The sequence below is a fragment of the Vulpes vulpes genome, unplaced genomic scaffold (genome assembly GCF_048418805.1).
Source record: "Vulpes vulpes isolate BD-2025 unplaced genomic scaffold, VulVul3 u000000698, whole genome shotgun sequence".
Lineage (NCBI taxonomy): Eukaryota > Metazoa > Chordata > Mammalia > Carnivora > Canidae > Vulpes > Vulpes vulpes.
In genome coordinates this window covers 102,870-123,129 of record NW_027325792.1, presented here as the reverse complement: position 1 = coordinate 123,129, position 20,260 = coordinate 102,870, and the positions used below count along the sequence as shown (strand labels likewise).

Sequence of the window (20,260 nt, the reverse complement as noted above, 5' to 3'; positions counted from 1 at the left end):
ACCCGGTCACCCCAACTACCCACCCACCTCCGCTTCCACTACCCCTTGTTCAGTTCCCAGAGATCGGTGTGTCTCCTGTTTTGTCACCCTCACTGATATATTCCCTCATTTTCGCCATTCCCTTTATTGCCTTTCACTAGTTTTTATATTCCCCAAATGAATGAGACCATATCAAGTTTGTCCTTTTCCGATGGACTTATTTCACTCAGCATAAGTCCCTCCAGGTGCGTCCGCGTCGGGGCAAATGGTGGGTATTTGTCGTTTCTCACGGCTGAGTAATATTCCATTGTAGCCGTGGACCACATCGTCTTTATCCATTCATCTCTCGAAGGACTCCGAGACTCCTTCCACAGTTTGGCTATTGTGGACATTGCTGCCATAAACATCGGGGTGCAGGTGTCCCCGCGTTTCACCACATCTGCAGCTTTGGGGTGAATCCCCAGCAGTACAATTGCTGGGCCAGAGGGAAGATCTGTTCTTAACTCTTTGGGGAACCTCCACACAGTTTTCCGGAGTGGCTGCACCAGTTCACATTCCCACCTACAGTGCAAGAGGGTTCCCCCTTGTCCGCGTCCTCTCCAACATTTGTTGTTTCCTGTCTTGTGACTTCCCCATTCCCACTGGTGTGAGGTGATATCACATGGGGGTTTGGATCTGTAGTTTCCTGATGGCCAGCGATGCGGGCCATGTTCTCATGTGCTTGTTGGCCGTTTCTCTGTCTTCCCCTGTGAGATTTCTGTTCGGGTCTTCTGCCCGTTTCACGATCGGATTGTTTGTTTCTCTGCTCTTGAGTTGAGTATGTTCTTTATAGATCTTGGACACCAGCCCTTTGACTGAGCGGTCGTTTGCAAGTATCTTCTCCCGTTCTGTAGGTTGTCTTTTACTTTTGTGGACTGTTTCTTTTGCTGCGCAGGAGCTTTCGATCTGGCTGGAGTCCCAATAATTCCTTGTTGCTTTTGTTTCTCTTGCCTTGGCGGACGTATCTTGCGAGATGTTGCTGTGGCCAAGTTGAAAAACGGTGTTGCCTCTGTTCACCTCTCGGATTTGGATGGATTCTTGTCTCACATTTAGATCTTTCATCCTTTTTGAGTTTATCTTTGTGTGTGGTGTCAGAGAATGGTCTAGCTTCCTTCTTCTGCATGTGGATGTCCAGTGTTCCCAGCACCCTTTATTGAAGAGACTGTCTTTATCCAGGGATAGTCTTTCCTGCTTTCTCGAATATTAGTTGACCATAAAGTTGAGGGTCCACTTCTGGATTCGCTATTCGGTTCCATTGAGCTATGGGTCTGTTTTTGTGCCACTACCACACTGTCTTGATGGCCACGGCTTTGTAGTACAACCTGAAATCGGGCCTTGTGATGCCCCCAGCTGTAGCCTTCTTTTTGAATAGTCCCCTGTCTCTTTGGGGTCTTTTCCGGTTCCACACTAGAATCTTAAGATGGTTTGTTCCAAATCTCTGAAGAAAGTCCCCGGTATTTTGGGGTTTTTTGGGGTTTTGTTTTTGTTTTTGTTTTTGTTTTTTTAATTTTAATTTATTTATGATAGTCACAGAGAGAGAGAGAGGCAGAGACACAGGCAGAGGGAGAAGCAGGCTCCATGCACCGGGAGCCTGACGTGGGATTCGATCCCGGGTCTCCAGGATCACGCCCTGGGCCAAAGGCAGGCGCCAAACCGCTGCGCCACCCAGGGATCCCTCCCCGGTATTTTGATAGGGATTGCGTGAAATATATAAATTGCCCTGGGTAGCATGGACATTTTCACAATATTAATTCTTCCTCTCCATGAGCATGGAACCTTTTTCCTTCTCTTGATGCCTTCCTCGATTTCTTTCAGGAACGTTCTGTGGTGTTTAGGGTACAGATCCTTTACCTCTTTGGTTAGGTTTATTCCCGGGTAGCTTATGTTTTTGGGTGCAGTTGTAAATGGGATTGACTCCTTAATTTTCGAGGCTCTTCTAACAACAACCTGTCAGTCAACAGCTCTTTCTATGTCCATTTATTTCCCAGGCGCTGGAGTGATAACAACCGAACCTGAATCTCGAAGAAACCCTTGGTACACCTGCCCTGGAGCATGGCCAAAAATGTTTTCCATCCTCCGTATCAGAAGAGTTCAGCCAACAGACGACGGGCCGGAGGGTAACATGAAAATTGATTCATTAAATAATAGCCTCAAGAAATCTTGTCCTAGGGGCACCTGGGTGTTTCTGTCAGCTAAGTCTCTGCCTCCGGGGTTTCAGCTCTGGTCATGACCTCAAGGTCATCAGATTCACCCATATTCAGCATGGAGCCTGCTTCGTATTCTCTCTTCCTTTCCCTCTGCCCCTCTCCTCCTTACACTTGCTCTTTTGCTCTCTCCACACACGCAAAACAGAATCATTATTCAGTTTTGCTCGGGGTGCCATCGTAGAGACAGACCTCCTAAACCGTATTCTTTATGTTTCATGTGTCCACATCTTAACTTGAAAGGTCAGTCATTAGTTTGTGGCCAAAATTGTGAAATTGCATTGAGAACTCTAATTTGGTCCGATTTCATGGGAGGGGTTGTGAGGTAACATTTGGACATACTAGTCCGTGTTAAGTATTAGCAAAATGTTTTCTGTTTTTACATTTTTTTATTGGAGTTCAATTTGCCAGCATATAGCATAACACCTAGTGCTCATCCCGCCAAGTGCCCCCATCAGGGGCCATCACCCAGTCGCCCCAACCGCCCGCCCACCTCTCCTTCCACTACCCCTTGTTCAGTTCCCAGAGTTCGGTGTGTGTCCTGTTTTGTCACCCTCACTGATATTTTCCTTCATTTTCCCCTTTCCCTTTATTGCCTTCACTAGTTTTTATATTCCCCAAATGAATGAGACCATATCAAGTTTGTCCTTTTCCGATGGACTCATTTCACTCAGCATAAGTCCCTCCAGGTGCATCCACGTCGGAGCTAATGGTGGGTATTTGTCGTTTCTCACGGCTGAGTTATATTCCGTTGTAGCCGTGGACCACATCTTCTTTATCCATTCATCTCTCGAAGGACTCCGAGACTCCTTCCACAGTTTGGCTATTGTGGACATTGCTGCCATAAACATCGGGGTGCAGGTGTCCCCGCATTTCACCGCATCTTTAGCTTTGGGGTATAACCCCAGCAGTGCCATTGCTGGCCCGGAGGAAAGATCTGTTCTTAACTCTTTGAGGAACCTCCACACAGTTTTCCGGAGTGGCTGCACCTGTTCACATTCCCACCTACAGTGCAAGAGGGTTCCCCCTTGTCCGCGTCCTCTCCAACATTTGTTGTTTCCTGTCTCGTGACTTTTCCCCATTCCCGCAGGTGTGAGGTGGTATCTCCTGGGGGTTTGGATCTGTAGTTTCCTGATGGCCAGCGATGTGGGGCATGTTCTCATGTGCTTGTTGGCCGTGTCTCTGTCTTCCCCTGTGAGATTTCTGTTTGGATCTTTTTCCGTTTCACGATCGGATTGTTTGTTTCTCTGCTCTTGAGTTGAGTATGTTCTTTATAGATCTTGGACACTAGCCCTTTGACTGAGCGGTCGTCTGCAAATATCTTCTCCCGTTCTGTAGGTTGTCTTTTACTTTTGTGGACTGTTGTTTGCTGCGCAGGAGCTTTCGATCTGGCTGAAGTCCCAATAATTCCTTGTTGCTTTTGTTTGTCTTGCCTTGGCGGACGTATCTTGCGAGATGTTGCTGTGGCCAAGTTGAAAAACGGTGTTGCCTCTGTTCGCCTCTCGGATTTGGATGGATTCTTGTCTCACATTTAGATCGTTCATGCTTTTTGAGTTTTTCCCTGTGTGTCGTGTCAGAGAATGGTCTAGCTTCCTTCTTCTGCATGTGGATGTCCAGTGTTCCCAGCACCCTTTATGGAAGACACTGTCTTTATCCAGGGATAGTCTTTCCAGCTTTCGCGAATATTAGTTGACCATAAAGTTGAGGGTCCACTTCTGGATGCGCTACTCGGTTCCATTGATCTATGGGTCTGTGTTTGTGCTACTACCACACTGTCTCGATGGCCACGGCTTTGTAGTACAACCTGGAATCGGGCCTCGTGATGCCCCCAGCTGTGGCCTTCGTTTTGAATAGTCCCCTGGCTCTTTGGGGTCTTTTCCGGTTCCACACTAGAATCTTAAGATGGTTTGTTCCAACTCTCTGAAGAAAGTCCCCGGTATTTTGTTAGGGATTGCGTGAAATGTGTAAATTGCCCTGGGTAGCATGGACATTTTCACAATATTAATTCTTCCTCTCCATGAGCATGGAACCTTTTTCCTTCTCTTGATGCCTTCCTCGATTTCTTTCAGGAACGTTCTGTGGTGTTTAGGGTACAGATCCTTTACCTCTTTGTTAGGTTTATTCCCGGGTAGCTTATGCTTTTGGGTGCAGTTGTAAATGGGATTGACTCCTTAATTTTCGAGGCTCTTCTAACAACAACCTGTCAGTCAACAGCTCTTTCTATGTCCATTTATTTACCAGGAGCTGCTGTGATAACAACCGAACCTGAATATAGCAGACAACCTGGGTACATCTGCCCAGGAGCACGGCGAAAGCTCTTTGCAATCCGCAGAAACAGAAGAGTTCAGCCAACAGACGACAGGCCGGAGGGTAACATGAAAATTGATTCATTAAATAATAGCCTCAAGAAATCTTGTCCTAGGGGCACCTGGGTGTTTCTGTCAGCTAAGTCTCTGCCTCCTGGGTTTCAGCTCCGGTCATGACCTCAAGGTTATCAGATTCACCCATATTCAGCATGGAGCCTGCTTCGTATTCTCTCTTCCTTTCCCTCTGCCCCTCTCCTCCTTACACTTGCTCTTTTGCTCTCTCCACACACGCAAAACAGAATCATTATTCAGTTTTGCTCGGGGTGCCATCGTAGAGACAGACCTCCTAAGCCGTATTCTTTATGTTTCATGTGTCCACATCTTAACTTGAAAGGTCAGTCATTAGTTTGTGGCCAAAATTGTGAAATCGCATTGAGAACTCTAATTTGGTCAGATTTCATGGGAGGGGTTGTGAGGTAACATTTGGACATACTAGTCCGTGTTAAGTATTAGCAAAATGTTTTCTGTTTTTACATTTTTTTATTGGAGCTCAAATTGCCAGCATATAGCATAACACCCAGTGCTCATCCCGCCAAGTGCGCCCATCAGTGCCCATCACCCAGTCGCCCCAACCGCCCGCCCACCTCTCCTTCCACTACCCCTTGTTCACTTCCCAGAGTTCGGTGTGTCTCCTGTTTTGTCACCCTCACTGATATTTTCCTTCATTTTCCCCATTCCCTTTATTGCATTTCACTAGTTTTTATATTCCCCAAATGAATGAGACCATATCAAGTTTGTCCTTTTCCGATGGACTTATTTCAATCAGCATAAGTCCCTCCAGGTGCATCCACGTCGGAGCTAATGGTGGGTATTCGTCGTTTCTCATGGCTGAGTAATATTCCGTTGTAGCCGTGGACCACATCAACTTTATCCATTCATCTCTCGATGGACCCCGAGGCTCCTTCCACAGTTTGGCTATTGTGGACATTGCTGCCATAAACTTCGGGGTGCAGGTGTCCCCGCATTTCACCGCATCTTCAGCTTTGGGGTGAATCCCCAGCAGTGCCATTGCTGGGCTGGAGGGAAGATCTGTTCTTAACTCTTTGAGGAACCTCCACACAGTTTTCCGGAGTGGCTGCACCTGTTCACATTCCCACCTACAGTGCAAGAGGGTTCCCCTTTGTCCGCGTCCTCTCCAACATTTCTTGTTTCCTGTCTCGTGACTTTTCCCCATTCCCGCCGGTGTGAAGTGGTATCTCATGGGGGTTTGGATCTGTAGTTTCCTGATGGCCAGTGATGCGGGCCATGTTCTCATGTGCTTGTTGGCCGTGTCTCTGTCTTCCCCTGTGGGATTTCTGTTCGGGTCTTCTGCCCGTTTCATGATCAGATTGTTTGTTTCTTTGCTCTTGAGTTGAGTATGTTCTTTAGAGATCTTGGACACTAGCCCTTTGTCTGAGCGGTCGTTTGCAAATATCTTCTCCCGTTCTGTAGGTTTTCTTTAACTTTTGTGGACTGTTTCTTTTCCTGCGCAGGAGCTTTCGATCTGGCTGAAGTCCCAATAATTCCTCGTTGCTTTTGTTTCTCTTGCCTTGGCAGACGTATTTTGCGAGATGTTGCTGTGGCCAAGTTGAAAAACGGTGTTGCCTCTGTTCGCCTTTCGGATTTGGATGGATTCTTGTCTCACATTTAGATCTTTCATCCTTTTTGAGTTTTTCCCTGTGTGTGGTGTCAGAGAATGGTCTAGCTTCCGTCTTCTGCATGTGGATGTCCAGTGTTCCCAGCACCCTTTATTGAAGAGACTGTCTTTTTCCAGGGATAGTCTTTCCTGCTTTCTCGAATAGAGTTGACCATAAAGTTGAGGGTCGACTTCTGGATTCGCTATTCGGTTCCATTGAGCTAAGGGTCTGTTTTTGTGCCACTACCACACTGTCTTGATAGCCACGGCTTTGTAGTACAACCTGAAATCGGGCCTTGTGATGCCCCCAGCTGTGGCCTTCGTTTTGAATAGTCCCCTGGCTCTTTGGGGTCTTTTCAGTATCCACACTAGCATCTTATTTTTTTTTATTTTTATTTACTAATGATAGTCACACAGAGAGAGAGAATGGGGCAGAGACATAGGCAGAGGGACAAGCAGGCTCCATGCACCGGGAGCCCGACGTGGGATTCGATCCCAGATCTCCAGGATCGCGCCCTGGGCCAAAGGCAGCCACTAAACCGCTGCGCCACCCAGGGATCCCCCACACTAGAATCTTAAGATGGTTTGTTCTAACTCTCTGAAGAAAGTCCCCAGTATTTTGATAGGGATTGCGTGAAATATATAAATTGCCCTGGGTAGCATGGACATTTTCACAATATTAATTCTTCCTCTCCATGAGCATGGAACCTTTTTCCTTCTCTTGATGCCTTCCTCGATTTCTTTCAGGAACGTTCTGTGGTGTTTAGGGTACAGATCCTTTACCTCTTTGGTTAGGTTTATTCCCGGGTAGCTTATGTTTTTGGGTGCAGTTGTAAATGGGATTGACTCCTTAATTTTCGAGGCTCTTCTAACAACAACCTGTCAGTCAACAGCTCTTTCTATGTCCATTTATTTCCCAGGAGCTGGAGTGATAACAACCGAACCTGAATCTCGAAGAAACCCTTGGTACACCTGCCCTGGAGCATGGCCAAAAATGTTTTCCATCCTCCGTATCAGAAGAGTTCAGCCAACAGACGACAGGCCGGAGGGTAACATGAAAATTGATTCATTAAATAATAGCCTCAAGAAATCTTGTCCTAGGGGCACCTGGGTGTTTCTGTCAGCTAAGTCTCTGCCTCCGGGGTTTCAGCTCTGGTCATGACCTCAAGGTCATCAGATTCACCCATATTCAGCATGGAGCCTGCTTCGTATTCTCTCTTCCTTTCCCTCTGCCCCTCTCCTCCTTACACTTGCTCTTTTGCTCTCTCCACACACGCAAAACAGAATCATTATTCAGTTTTGCTCGGGGTGCCATCATAGAGACAGACCTCCTAAGCCGTATTCTTTATGTTTCATGTGTCCACATCTTAACTTGAAAGGTCAGTCATTAGTTTGTGGCCAAAATTGTGAAATTGCATTGAGAACTCTAATTTGGTCCGATTTCATGGGAGGGGTTGTGAGGTAACATTTGGACATACTAGTCCGTGTTAAGTATTAGCAAAATGTTTTCTGTTTTTACATTTTTTTATTGGAGTTCAATTTGCCAGCATATAGCATAACACCTAGTGCTCATCCCGCCAAGTGCCCCCATCAGGGGCCATCACCCAGTCGCCCCAACCGCCCGCCCACCTCCCCTTCCACTACCCCTTGTTCAGTTCCCAGAGTTCGGTGTGTCTCCTGTTTTGTCACCCTCACTGATATTTTCCTTCATTTTCCCCTTTCCCTTTATTGCCTTCACTAGTTTTTATATTCCCCAAATGAATGAGACCATATCAAGTTTGTCCTTTTCCGATGGACTCATTTCACTCAGCATAAGTCCCTCCAGGTGCATCCACGTCGGAGCTAATGGTGGGTATTTGTCGTTTCTCACGGCTGAGTTATATTCCGTTGTAGCCGTGGACCACATCTTCTTTATCCATTCATCTCTCGAAGGACTCCGAGACTCCTTCCACAGTTTGGCTATTGTGGACATTGCTGCCATAAACATCGGGGTGCAGGTGTCCCCGCATTTCACCGCATCTTTAGCTTTGGGGTATAACCCCAGCAGTGCCATTGCTGGCCCGGAGGAAAGATCTGTTCTTAACTCTTTGAGGAACCTCCACACAGTTTTCCGGAGTGGCTGCACCTGTTCACATTCCCACCTACAGTGCAAGAGGGTTCCCCCTTGTCCGCGTCCTCTCCAACATTTGTTGTTTCCTGTCTCGTGACTTTTCCCCATTCCCGCAGGTGTGAGGTGGTATCTCCTGGGGGTTTGGATCTGTAGTTTCCTGATGGCCAGCGATGTGGGGCATGTTCTCATGTGCTTGTTGGCCGTGTCTCTGTCTTCCCCTGTGAGATTTCTGTTTGGATCTTTTTCCGTTTCACGATCGGATTGTTTGTTTCTCTGCTCTTGAGTTGAGTATGTTCTTTATAGATCTTGGACACTAGCCCTTTGACTGAGCGGTCGTCTGCAAATATCTTCTCCCGTTCTGTAGGTTGTCTTTTACTTTTGTGGACTGTTGTTTGCTGCGCAGGAGCTTTCGATCTGGCTGAAGTCCCAATAATTCCTTGTTGCTTTTGTTTGTCTTGCCTTGGCGGACGTATCTTGCGAGATGTTGCTGTGGCCAAGTTGAAAAACGGTGTTGCCTCTGTTCGCCTCTCGGATTTGGATGGATTCTTGTCTCACATTTAGATCGTTCATGCTTTTTGAGTTTTTCCCTGTGTGTCGTGTCAGAGAATGGTCTAGCTTCCTTCTTCTGCATGTGGATGTCCAGTGTTCCCAGCACCCTTTATGGAAGACACTGTCTTTATCCAGGGATAGTCTTTCCAGCTTTCGCGAATATTAGTTGACCATAAAGTTGAGGGTCCACTTCTGGATGCGCTACTCGGTTCCATTGATCTATGGGTCTGTGTTTGTGCTACTACCACACTGTCTCGATGGCCACGGCTTTGTAGTACAACCTGGAATCGGGCCTCGTGATGCCCCCAGCTGTGGCCTTCGTTTTGAATAGTCCCCTGGCTCTTTGGGGTCTTTTCCGGTTCCACACTAGAATCTTAAGATGGTTTGTTCCAACTCTCTGAAGAAAGTCCCCGGTATTTTGTTAGGGATTGCGTGAAATGTGTAAATTGCCCTGGGTAGCATGGACATTTTCACAATATTAATTCTTCCTCTCCATGAGCATGGAACCTTTTTCCTTCTCTTGATGCCTTCCTCGATTTCTTTCAGGAACGTTCTGTGGTGTTTAGGGTACAGATCCTTTACCTCTTTGGTTAGGTTTATTCCCGGGTAGCTTATGCTTTTGGGTGCAGTTGTAAATGGGATTGACTCCTTAATTTTCGAGGCTCTTCTAACAACAACCTGTCAGTCAACAGCTCTTTCTATGTCCATTTATTTACCAGGAGCTGGAGTGATAACAACCGAACCTGAATATAGCAGACAACCTGGGTACATCTGCCCAGGAGCACGGCGAAAGCTCTTTGCAATCCGCAGAAACAGAAGAGTTCAGCCAACAGACGACAGGCCGGAGGGTAACATGAAAATTGATTCATTAAATAATAGCCTCAAGAAATCTTGTCCTAGGGGCACCTGGGTGTTTCTGTCAGCTAAGTCTCTGCCTCCTGGGTTTCAGCTCCGGTCATGACCTCAAGGTTATCAGATTCACCCATATTCAGCATGGAGCCTGCTTCGTATTCTCTCTTCCTTTCCCTCTGCCCCTCTCCTCCTTACACTTGCTCTTTTGCTCTCTCCACACACGCAAAACAGAATCATTATTCAGTTTTGCTCGGGGTGCCATCGTAGAGACAGACCTCCTAAGCCGTATTCTTTATGTTTCATGTGTCCACATCTTAACTTGAAAGGTCAGTCATTAGTTTGTGGCCAAAATTGTGAAATCGCATTGAGAACTCTAATTTGGTCAGATTTCATGGGAGGGGTTGTGAGGTAACATTTGGACATACTAGTCCGTGTTAAGTATTAGCAAAATGTTTTCTGTTTTTACATTTTTTTATTGGAGCTCAAATTGCCAGCATATAGCATAACACCCAGTGCTCATCCCGCCAAGTGCGCCCATCAGTGCCCATCACCCAGTCGCCCCAACCGCCCGCCCACCTCTCCTTCCACTACCCCTTGTTCACTTCCCAGAGTTCGGTGTGTCTCCTGTTTTGTCACCCTCACTGATATTTTCCTTCATTTTCCCCATTCCCTTTATTGCATTTCACTAGTTTTTATATTCCCCAAATGAATGAGACCATATCAAGTTTGTCCTTTTCCGATGGACTTATTTCAATCAGCATAAGTCCCTCCAGGTGCATCCACGTCGGAGCTAATGGTGGGTATTCGTCGTTTCTCATGGCTGAGTAATATTCCGTTGTAGCCGTGGACCACATCAACTTTATCCATTCATCTCTCGATGGACCCCGAGGCTCCTTCCACAGTTTGGCTATTGTGGACATTGCTGCCATAAACTTCGGGGTGCAGGTGTCCCCGCATTTCACCGCATCTTCAGCTTTGGGGTGAATCCCCAGCAGTGCCATTGCTGGGCTGGAGGGAAGATCTGTTCTTAACTCTTTGAGGAACCTCCACACAGTTTTCCGGAGTGGCTGCACCTGTTCACATTCCCACCTACAGTGCAAGAGGGTTCCCCTTTGTCCGCGTCCTCTCCAACATTTCTTGTTTCCTGTCTCGTGACTTTTCCCCATTCCCGCCGGTGTGAAGTGGTATCTCATGGGGGTTTGGATCTGTAGTTTCCTGATGGCCAGTGATGCGGGCCATGTTCTCATGTGCTTGTTGGCCGTGTCTCTGTCTTCCCCTGTGGGATTTCTGTTCGGGTCTTCTGCCCGTTTCATGATCAGATTGTTTGTTTCTTTGCTCTTGAGTTGAGTATGTTCTTTAGAGATCTTGGACACTAGCCCTTTGTCTGAGCGGTCGTTTGCAAATATCTTCTCCCGTTCTGTAGGTTTTCTTTAACTTTTGTGGACTGTTTCTTTTCCTGCGCAGGAGCTTTCGATCTGGCTGAAGTCCCAATAATTCCTCGTTGCTTTTGTTTCTCTTGCCTTGGCAGACGTATTTTGCGAGATGTTGCTGTGGCCAAGTTGAAAAACGGTGTTGCCTCTGTTCGCCTTTCGGATTTGGATGGATTCTTGTCTCACATTTAGATCTTTCATCCTTTTTGAGTTTTTCCCTGTGTGTGGTGTCAGAGAATGGTCTAGCTTCCGTCTTCTGCATGTGGATGTCCAGTGTTCCCAGCACCCTTTATTGAAGAGACTGTCTTTTTCCAGGGATAGTCTTTCCTGCTTTCTCGAATAGAGTTGACCATAAAGTTGAGGGTCGACTTCTGGATTCGCTATTCGGTTCCATTGAGCTAAGGGTCTGTTTTTGTGCCACTACCACACTGTCTTGATAGCCACGGCTTTGTAGTACAACCTGAAATCGGGCCTTGTGATGCCCCCAGCTGTGGCCTTCGTTTTGAATAGTCCCCTGGCTCTTTGGGGTCTTTTCAGTATCCACACTAGCATCTTATTTTTTTTTATTTTTATTTACTAATGATAGTCACACAGAGAGAGAGAATGGGGCAGAGACATAGGCAGAGGGACAAGCAGGCTCCATGCACCGGGAGCCCGACGTGGGATTCGATCCCAGATCTCCAGGATCGCGCCCTGGGCCAAAGGCAGCCACTAAACCGCTGCGCCACCCAGGGATCCCCCACACTAGAATCTTAAGATGGTTTGTTCTAACTCTCTGAAGAAAGTCCCCAGTATTTTGATAGGGATTGCGTGAAATATATAAATTGCCCTGGGTAGCATGGACATTTTCACAATATTAATTCTTCCTCTCCATGAGCATGGAACCTTTTTCCTTCTCTTGATGCCTTCCTCGATTTCTTTCAGGAACGTTCTGTGGTGTTTAGGGTACAGATCCTTTACCTCTTTGGTTAGGTTTATTCCCGGGTAGCTTATGTTTTTGGGTGCAGTTGTAAATGGGATTGACTCCTTAATTTTCGAGGCTCTTCTAACAACAACCTGTCAGTCAACAGCTCTTTCTATGTCCATTTATTTCCCAGGAGCTGGAGTGATAACAACCGAACCTGAATCTCGAAGAAACCCTTGGTACACCTGCCCTGGAGCATGGCCAAAAATGTTTTCCATCCTCCGTATCAGAAGAGTTCAGCCAACAGACGACAGGCCGGAGGGTAACATGAAAATTGATTCATTAAATAATAGCCTCAAGAAATCTTGTCCTAGGGGCACCTGGGTGTTTCTGTCAGCTAAGTCTCTGCCTCCGGGGTTTCAGCTCTGGTCATGACCTCAAGGTCATCAGATTCACCCATATTCAGCATGGAGCCTGCTTCGTATTCTCTCTTCCTTTCCCTCTGCCCCTCTCCTCCTTACACTTGCTCTTTTGCTCTCTCCACACACGCAAAACAGAATCATTATTCAGTTTTGCTCGGGGTGCCATCGTAGAGACAGACCTCCTAAGCCGTATTCTTTATGTTTCATGTGTCCACATCTTAACTTGAAAGGTCAGTCATTAGTTTGTGGCCAAAATTGTGAAATCGCATTGAGAACTCTAATTTGGTCCGATTTCATGGGAGGGGTTGTGAGGTAACATTTGGACATACTAGTCCGTGTTAAGTATTAGCAAAATGTTTTCTGTTTTTACATTTTTTTATTGGAGCTCAAATTGCCAGCATATAGCATAACACCCAGTGCTCATCCCGCCAAGTGCCCCCATCAGGGGCCATCACCCAGTCGCCCCAACCGCCCGCCCACCTCCCCTTCCACTACCCCTTGTTCAGTTCCCAGAGTTCGGTGTGTCTCCTGTTTTGTCACCCTCACTGATATTTTCCTTCATTTTCCCCTTTCCCTTTATTGCCTTCACTAGTTTTTATATTCCCCAAATGAATGAGACCATATCAAGTTTGTCCTTTTCCGATGGACTCATTTCACTCAGCATAAGTCCCTCCAGGTGCATCCACGTCGGAGCTAATGGTGGGTATTTGTCGTTTCTCACGGCTGAGTTATATTCCGTTGTAGCCGTGGACCACATCTTCTTTATCCATTCATCTCTCGAAGGACTCCGAGACTCCTTCCACAGTTTGGCTATTGTGGACATTGCTGCCATAAACATCGGGGTGCAGGTGTCCCCGCATTTCACCGCATCTTTAGCTTTGGGGTATAACCCCAGCAGTGCCATTGCTGGCCCGGAGGAAAGATCTGTTCTTAACTCTTTGAGGAACCTCCACACAGTTTTCCGGAGTGGCTGCACCTGTTCACATTCCCACCTACAGTGCAAGAGGGTTCCCCCTTGTCCGCGTCCTCTCCAACATTTGTTGTTTCCTGTCTCGTGACTTTTCCCCATTCCCGCAGGTGTGAGGTGGTATCTCCTGGGGGTTTGGATCTGTAGTTTCCTGATGGCCAGCGATGTGGGGCATGTTCTCATGTGCTTGTTGGCCGTGTCTCTGTCTTCCCCTGTGAGATTTCTGTTTGGATCTTTTTCCGTTTCACGATCGGATTGTTTGTTTCTCTGCTCTTGAGTTGAGTATGTTCTTTATAGATCTTGGACACTAGCCCTTTGACTGAGCGGTCGTCTGCAAATATCTTCTCCCGTTCTGTAGGTTGTCTTTTACTTTTGTGGACTGTTGTTTGCTGCGCAGGAGCTTTCGATCTGGCTGAAGTCCCAATAATTCCTTGTTGCTTTTGTTTCTCTTGCCTTGGCGGACGTATCTTGCGAGATGTTGCTGTGGCCAAGTTGAAAAACGGTGTTGCCTCTGTTCGCCTCTCGGATTTGGATGGATTCTTGTCTCACATTTAGATCGTTCATGCTTTTTGAGTTTTTCCCTGTGTGTCGTGTCAGAGAATGGTCTAGCTTCCTTCTTCTGCATGTGGATGTCCAGTGTTCCCAGCACCCTTTATGGAAGACACTGTCTTTATCCAGGGATAGTCTTTCCAGCTTTCGCGAATATTAGTTGACCATAAAGTTGAGGGTCCACTTCTGGATGCGCTACTCGGTTCCATTGATCTATGGGTCTGTGTTTGTGCTACTACCACACTGTCTCGATGGCCACGGCTTTGTAGTACAACCTGGAATCGGGCCTCGTGATGCCCCCAGCTGTGGCCTTCGTTTTGAATAGTCCCCTGGCTCTTTGGGGTCTTTTCCGGTTCCACACTAGAATCTTAAGATGGTTTGTTCCAACTCTCTGAAGAAAGTCCCCGGTATTTTGTTAGGGATTGCGTGAAATGTGTAAATTGCCCTGGGTAGCATGGACATTTTCACAATATTAATTCTTCCTCTCCATGAGCATGGAACCTTTTTCCTTCTCTTGATGCCTTCCTCGATTTCTTTCAGGAACGTTCTGTGGTGTTTAGGGTACAGATCCTTTACCTCTTTGGTTAGGTTTATTCCCGGGTAGCTTATGCTTTTGGGTGCAGTTGTAAATGGGATTGACTCCTTAATTTTCGAGGCTCTTCTAACAACAACCTGTCAGTCAACAGCTCTTTCTATGTCCATTTATTTACCAGGAGCTGGAGTGATAACAACCGAACCTGAATATAGCAGACAACCTGGGTACATCTGCCCAGGAGCACGGCGAAAGCTCTTTGCAATCCGCAGAAACAGAAGAGTTCAGCCAACAGACGACAGGCCGGAGGGTAACATGAAAATTGATTCATTAAATAATAGCCTCAAGAAATCTTGTCCTAGGGGCACCTGGGTGTTTCTGTCAGCTAAGTCTCTGCCTCCTGGGTTTCAGCTCCGGTCATGACCTCAAGGTTATCAGATTCACCCATATTCAGCATGGAGCCTGCTTCGTATTCTCTCTTCCTTTCCCTCTGCCCCTCTCCTCCTTACACTTGCTCTTTTGCTCTCTCCACACACGCAAAACAGAATCATTATTCAGTTTTGCTCGGGGTGCCATCGTAGAGACAGACCTCCTAAGCCGTATTCTTTATGTTTCATGTGTCCACATCTTAACTTGAAAGGTCAGTCATTAGTTTGTGGCCAAAATTGTGAAATCGCATTGAGAACTCTAATTTGGTCAGATTTCATGGGAGGGGTTGTGAGGTAACATTTGGACATACTAGTCCGTGTTAAGTATTAGCAAAATGTTTTCTGTTTTTACATTTTTTTATTGGAGCTCAAATTGCCAGCATATAGCATAACACCCAGTGCTCATCCCGCCAAGTGCGCCCATCAGTGCCCATCACCCAGTCGCCCCAACCGCCCGCCCACCTCTCCTTCCACTACCCCTTGTTCACTTCCCAGAGTTCGGTGTGTCTCCTGTTTTGTCACCCTCACTGATATTTTCCTTCATTTTCCCCATTCCCTTTATTGCATTTCACTAGTTTTTATATTCCCCAAATGAATGAGACCATATCAAGTTTGTCCTTTTCCGATGGACTTATTTCAATCAGCATAAGTCCCTCCAGGTGCATCCACGTCGGAGCTAATGGTGGGTATTCGTCGTTTCTCATGGCTGAGTAATATTCCGTTGTAGCCGTGGACCACATCAACTTTATCCATTCATCTCTCGATGGACCCCGAGGCTCCTTCCACAGTTTGGCTATTGTGGACATTGCTGCCATAAACTTCGGGGTGCAGGTGTCCCCGCATTTCACCGCATCTTCAGCTTTGGGGTGAATCCCCAGCAGTGCCATTGCTGGGCTGGAGGGAAGATCTGTTCTTAACTCTTTGAGGAACCTCCACACAGTTTTCCGGAGTGGCTGCACCTGTTCACATTCCCACCTACAGTGCAAGAGGGTTCCCCTTTGTCCGCGTCCTCTCCAACATTTCTTGTTTCCTGTCTCGTGACTTTTCCCCATTCCCGCCGGTGTGAAGTGGTATCTCATGGGGGTTTGGATCTGTAGTTTCCTGATGGCCAGTGATGCGGGCCATGTTCTCATGTGCTTGTTGGCCGTGTCTCTGTCTTCCCCTGTGGGATTTCTGTTCGGGTCTTCTGCCCGTTTCATGATCAGATTGTTTGTTTCTTTGCTCTTGAGTTGAGTATGTTCTTTAGAGATCTTGGACACTAGCCCTTTGTCTGAGCGGTCGTTTGCAAATATCTTCTCCCGTTCTGTAGGTTTTCTTTAACTTTTGTGGACTGTTTCTTTTCCTGCGCAGGAGCTTTCGATCTGGCTGAAGTCCCAATAATTCCTCGTTGCTTTTGTTTCTCTTGCCTTGGCAGACGTATTTTGCGAGATGTTGCTGTGGCCAAGTTGAAAAACGGTGTTGCCTCTGTTCGCCTTTCGGATTTGGATGGATTCTTGTCTCACATTTAGATCTTTCATCCTTTTTGAGTTTTTCCCTGTGTGTGGTGTCAGAGAATGGTCTAGCTTCCGTCTTCTGCATGTGGATGTCCAGTGTTCCCAGCACCCTTTATTGAAGAGACTGTCTTTTTCCAGGGATAGTCTTTCCTGCTTTCTCGAATAGAGTTGACCATAAAGTTGAGGGTCGACTTCTGGATTCGCTATTCGGTTCCATTGAGCTAAGGGTCTGTTTTTGTGCCACTACCACACTGTCTTGATAGCCACGGCTTTGTAGTACAACCTGAAATCGGGCCTTGTGATGCCCCCAGCTGTGGCCTTCGTTTTGAATAGTCCCCTGGCTCTTTGGGGTCTTTTCAGTATCCACACTAGCATCTTATTTTTTTTTATTTTTATTTACTAATGATAGTCACACAGAGAGAGAGAATGGGGCAGAGACATAGGCAGAGGGACAAGCAGGCTCCATGCACCGGGAGCCCGACGTGGGATTCGATCCCAGATCTCCAGGATCGCGCCCTGGGCCAAAGGCAGCCACTAAACCGCTGCGCCACCCAGGGATCCCCCACACTAGAATCTTAAGATGGTTTGTTCTAACTCTCTGAAGAAAGTCCCCAGTATTTTGATAGGGATTGCGTGAAATATATAAATTGCCCTGGGTAGCATGGACATTTTCACAATATTAATTCTTCCTCTCCATGAGCATGGAACCTTTTTCCTTCTCTTGATGCCTTCCTCGATTTCTTTCAGGAACGTTCTGTGGTGTTTAGGGTACAGATCCTTTACCTCTTTGGTTAGGTTTATTCCCGGGTAGCTTATGTTTTTGGGTGCAGTTGTAAATGGGATTGACTCCTTAATTTTCGAGGCTCTTCTAACAACAACCTGTCAGTCAACAGCTCTTTCTATGTCCATTTATTTCCCAGGAGCTGGAGTGATAACAACCGAACCTGAATCTCGAAGAAACCCTTGGTACACCTGCCCTGGAGCATGGCCAAAAATGTTTTCCATCCTCCGTATCAGAAGAGTTCAGCCAACAGACGACAGGCCGGAGGGTAACATGAAAATTGATTCATTAAATAATAGCCTCAAGAAATCTTGTCCTAGGGGCACCTGGGTGTTTCTGTCAGCTAAGTCTCTGCCTCCGGGGTTTCAGCTCTGGTCATGACCTCAAGGTCATCAGATTCACCCATATTCAGCATGGAGCCTGCTTCGTATTCTCTCTTCCTTTCCCTCTGCCCCTCTCCTCCTTACACTTGCTCTTTTGCTCTCTCCACACACGCAAAACAGAATCATTATTCAGTTTTGCTCGGGGTGCCATCGTAGAGACAGACCTCCTAAGCCGTATTCTTTATGTTTCATGTGTCCACATCTTAACTTGAAAGGTCAGTCATTAGTTTGTGGCCAAAATTGTGAAATCGCATTGAGAACTCTAATTTTGTCCGATTTCATAGGAGGGGTTTTGAAGCTAACATTTGGACATACTAGTCCGTGTTAAGTATTACCAAAATGTTTTCTGTTTTTACATTTTTTTATTGTAGTTCTATTTGCCAGCATATAGCATAACACCCAGTGCTCATCCCGCCAAGTGCCCCCATCAGTGTCCATCACCCGGTCGCCCCAACCGCCCGCCCACCTCCCCTTCCACTACCCCTTGTTCAGTTCCCAGAGTTCGGTGTGTGTCCTGTTTTGTCACCCTCACTGATATTTTCCTTCATCTTCCCCATTCCCTTTAGTGCCTTTCACTAGTTTTTATATTCCCCAAATGAATGAGACCATATCAAGTTTGTCCTTTTCCGATGGACTCATTTCACTCAGCATAAGTCCCTCTAGGTGCGTCCACGTCAGAGCAAATGGTGGGTATTTGTCGTTTCTCACGGCTGAGTAATATTCCGTTGTAGCCGTGGACCACATCTTCTTTATCCATTCATCTCTCGATGGACCCCGAGGCTCCTTCCACAGTTTGGCTATTGTGGACATTGCTGCCATAAACATCGGGGTGCAGGTGTCCCCGCGTTTCACCGCATCTGCAGCTTTGGGGTATATCCCAGCAGTGCAATTGCTGGGCCGGAGGGAAGATCTGTTCTTAACTCTTTGGGGAACCTCCACACAGTTTTCCGGAGTGGCTGCACCAGTTCACATTCCCACCTACAGTGCAAGAGGGTTCCCCTTTGTCCGCGTCCTCTCCAACATTTGTTGTTTCCTGTCTTGTGACTTTTCCCCATTCCTGCCGGTGTGAGGTGGTATTTCATGGGGATGTGGATCTGTAGTTCCCTGATGGTCAGCTTGCGGGCCATGTTCTCATGTGCTTGTTGGCCATGTCTCTGTCTTCCCCTGTGAGATTTCTGTTTGGGTCTTTTGCCCGTTTCACGATCGGATTGTTTGTTTCTCTGCTCTTGAGTTGAGTATGTTCTTTATAGACCTTGGACACCAGCCCTTTGACTGAGCGGTCGTTTGCAAGTATCTTCTCCCGTTCTGCAGGTTGTCTTTTACTTTTGTGGACTGTTTCTTTTGCTGCGCAGGAGCTTTCGATCTGGCTGAAGTCCCAATAATTCCTCGTTGCTTTTGTTTCTCTTGCCTTGGCGGACGTATCTTGCGGGATGTTGCTGTGGCCAAGTTGAAAAACAGTGTTGCCTCTGTTCACCTCTCGGATTTGGATGGATTCTTGTCTCACATTTAGATCGTTCATCCTTTTTGAGTTTTTCCCTGTGTGTGGTGTCAGAGAATGGTCTAGGTTCCTTCTTCTGCATGTGGATGTCCAATGTTCCCAGCTCCATTTTTTGAGGAGACTCTCTTTTTTCCCGGGATAGTCTTTCCTGGTTTCTCGAATATTAGTTGACCATAAAGTTGAGGGTCCACTTCTGGATTCGCTATTCGGTTCCATTGATTCATGGGTCTGTTTTTGTGCCACTACCACACTGTCTTTTCGGCCTTGGGTTTGTAGTACAACCTGAAATCGGGCCTTGTGTTGCCCCCAGCTGTGGTCTTCGTTTTTAATCGTTCCCTGGCTAATTGGGGTCTTTTCCATTTCCAGAGAAATCTAAAGATGGTTTGTTCCCACTCTCTGAAGAAAGTCTGTGGTATTTTCATAGGGATTGCATTAAATGTGTATATGGCCCTGTGTAGCACCGACCTTTTCACAATATTAATTCTTCCAACCCATGATCACTGAATATTTTTCTGCCTCTTTGTGCCTTCTTGAGTTTCTTTCAATGTGTTCTCTAGTTTTTTTTTGTTTTTTTTTTTTTTTGTTATCTAGTTTTTAGGCTCCAGATCCTTTACGTCTTTGGTTAGGTTTATTCCTAGGTATGTTATGCTTTTGGGTACAATTATAAATCGGATTGACTGTAATTTCTTTTTCTTCAGTCTTATTGTTAGTGTCACATGCCTGGTTGTTGATGTGCAGAATCCTTTTCTGCACGAAAGAATGACCTTTGATATTTTGGAGTTTAAATTTGAGGATTCCAGTGTTCAGTGTTAGGAGAAAGTCCACCAGTGTAGCTGATGCAGTAAGTTCACAATCTCATGTAGGCAACTGCAACCTTTGGATGGCCTGCCCCAGGCTAATTGCCAACTAAGCAGAGTTCATTTTTGCCTGCGTTCTTCCATGAGAATACAACTAGAACGAGTTCTGATGTGGCGGGAGGCTAAACTCCATATCTTCCCATCTTGGGTTTTCGGGGGGGACTCATTACCAAGAGGATATCATCAAAAGAAAAAATTTATAAAGGTTTGCAGTGCACATCACACCGAAGAAATAAAAAACAAAGAGGAACTCAAAGCAGCAGCTTAAAACTGTGAGCTTTATAGCATCTTCAGCAAAGAAC

General features: G+C 46.5%; 1 protein-coding gene across 1 annotated transcript in view; it reads left to right on the top strand.

Moving 5' to 3' along the window:
• LOC140597370 (uncharacterized) overlaps positions 1 to 20,260 on the top strand; it is a 32,564-nt gene that overhangs the window by 5,841 nt on the left and 6,463 nt on the right. The window contains exons 3-7 of the mRNA XM_072745626.1: positions 4,464 to 4,592; positions 7,124 to 7,252; positions 9,582 to 9,710; positions 12,242 to 12,370; positions 17,360 to 17,488. Coding sequence (XP_072601727.1) covers positions 4,464 to 4,592; positions 7,124 to 7,252; positions 9,582 to 9,710; positions 12,242 to 12,370; positions 17,360 to 17,488 — 645 coding nt within the window. The remainder of the gene's footprint in view (positions 1 to 4,463; positions 4,593 to 7,123; positions 7,253 to 9,581; positions 9,711 to 12,241; positions 12,371 to 17,359; positions 17,489 to 20,260) is intronic.